General features: G+C 47.3%; 1 protein-coding gene across 1 annotated transcript in view; it reads right to left on the bottom strand.

Annotated features, from left to right (window-relative positions):
• Positions 1-589, bottom strand: part of pde6hb (phosphodiesterase 6H, cGMP-specific, cone, gamma, paralog b) — a gene marked incomplete at both ends in the record, with an annotated part of 594 nt that extends 5 nt beyond the window's left edge. The window contains 2 exons of the mRNA XM_083676248.1: positions 1-113; positions 444-589. The exon at positions 1-113 is cut by the window's left edge and continues 5 nt beyond it. Coding sequence (XP_083532374.1) covers positions 1-113; positions 444-589 — 259 coding nt within the window. The remainder of the gene's footprint in view (positions 114-443) is intronic.
• Between the last annotated feature and the right edge of the window lie 353 nt (positions 590-942).

Genomic DNA, 942 nt, shown 5'->3' with positions numbered 1-942 from the left:
TGATGCCGTATTTGGCCAGGTCGCTAAGCTCCATGTCACCGAAGGCCTCCCATGGGCACACCACTGTGATGTCTGTGCCAAGACCCTCCATGCCAGGGATGTCGTCACCAAATCTGGAGGTAAGAAGGACATTCAGGGAGTCAATCATATGTTTACACTGATTACACAAATAGGTTTACACAAACCCAAAGCCCAAGAGTGGGTGTACTGTACACTGGTATACATGTGTAATACAGTAGCGTATGCTTGTTTTGTATAATTTATGGGTTTGTTTGTTTGTGTGTGTGAGAGTGTGAATTTGTGTGTGTCTGAGAGAGAGAGAGAGAGAGAGAGAGAGAGGACTTGTGTTTGTGTGTGCGAGAGAGAGAATTAATGTGTGTGTGTCTAATAGAGAGAGAGAGAGAGAGAGAGAGAGAGAGAGAGAGAGAGAGAGAGAGACTCACCCTTTCTGGCCAGGCTTTGGGGCCTTGCTCTTGAAGGTACGTGTCTGCCTCTGCTTGAACTTGGGTGGTCCCTTCTTGGGCGTGGTGGGCCCGTTGTTGCCACCACCAGTAGCCAGGGCACTTCCTGCAGGGGGTGCTGTGTTCATTTCTGCTGAGGTCCGATAGGGAGACACAGAGAGAGAGAAGAAGAACTGTTAGAGCTGTGTAGGCAATTGGAGGTCTGTCTGATAGTCCAACAGAAAGTCTTGAAGGGAGAGTAAAGTTCTAATGCTATTCTTCTCTCTCTCCCTCTTTCCTCCTCTCCTCCCTCTCTACTGCCCTCTATTAATCCCTCACCCTGGCTCCCTCCAACCACCTGTTAATCAGTGTAGATTAGGAAAGATTTGGCTCAACAGTCGGATTATCTCAGATTCCATTTTAATCCCAATCTGATTAATTGCCCTTCTTAAAACCCAGGGATGTCCTAAGTGTCACAAGGCAAATGTATAACAGTCAAACA

This window comes from Argentina silus (genome assembly GCF_951799395.1).
Source record: "Argentina silus genome assembly, chromosome: 9".
NCBI classification, from domain to species: Eukaryota; Metazoa; Chordata; class Actinopteri; order Argentiniformes; family Argentinidae; genus Argentina; species Argentina silus.
The sequence above is the reverse complement of the archived record's forward strand: the minus strand, read 5'-3'. Positions and strand labels throughout refer to the sequence as shown.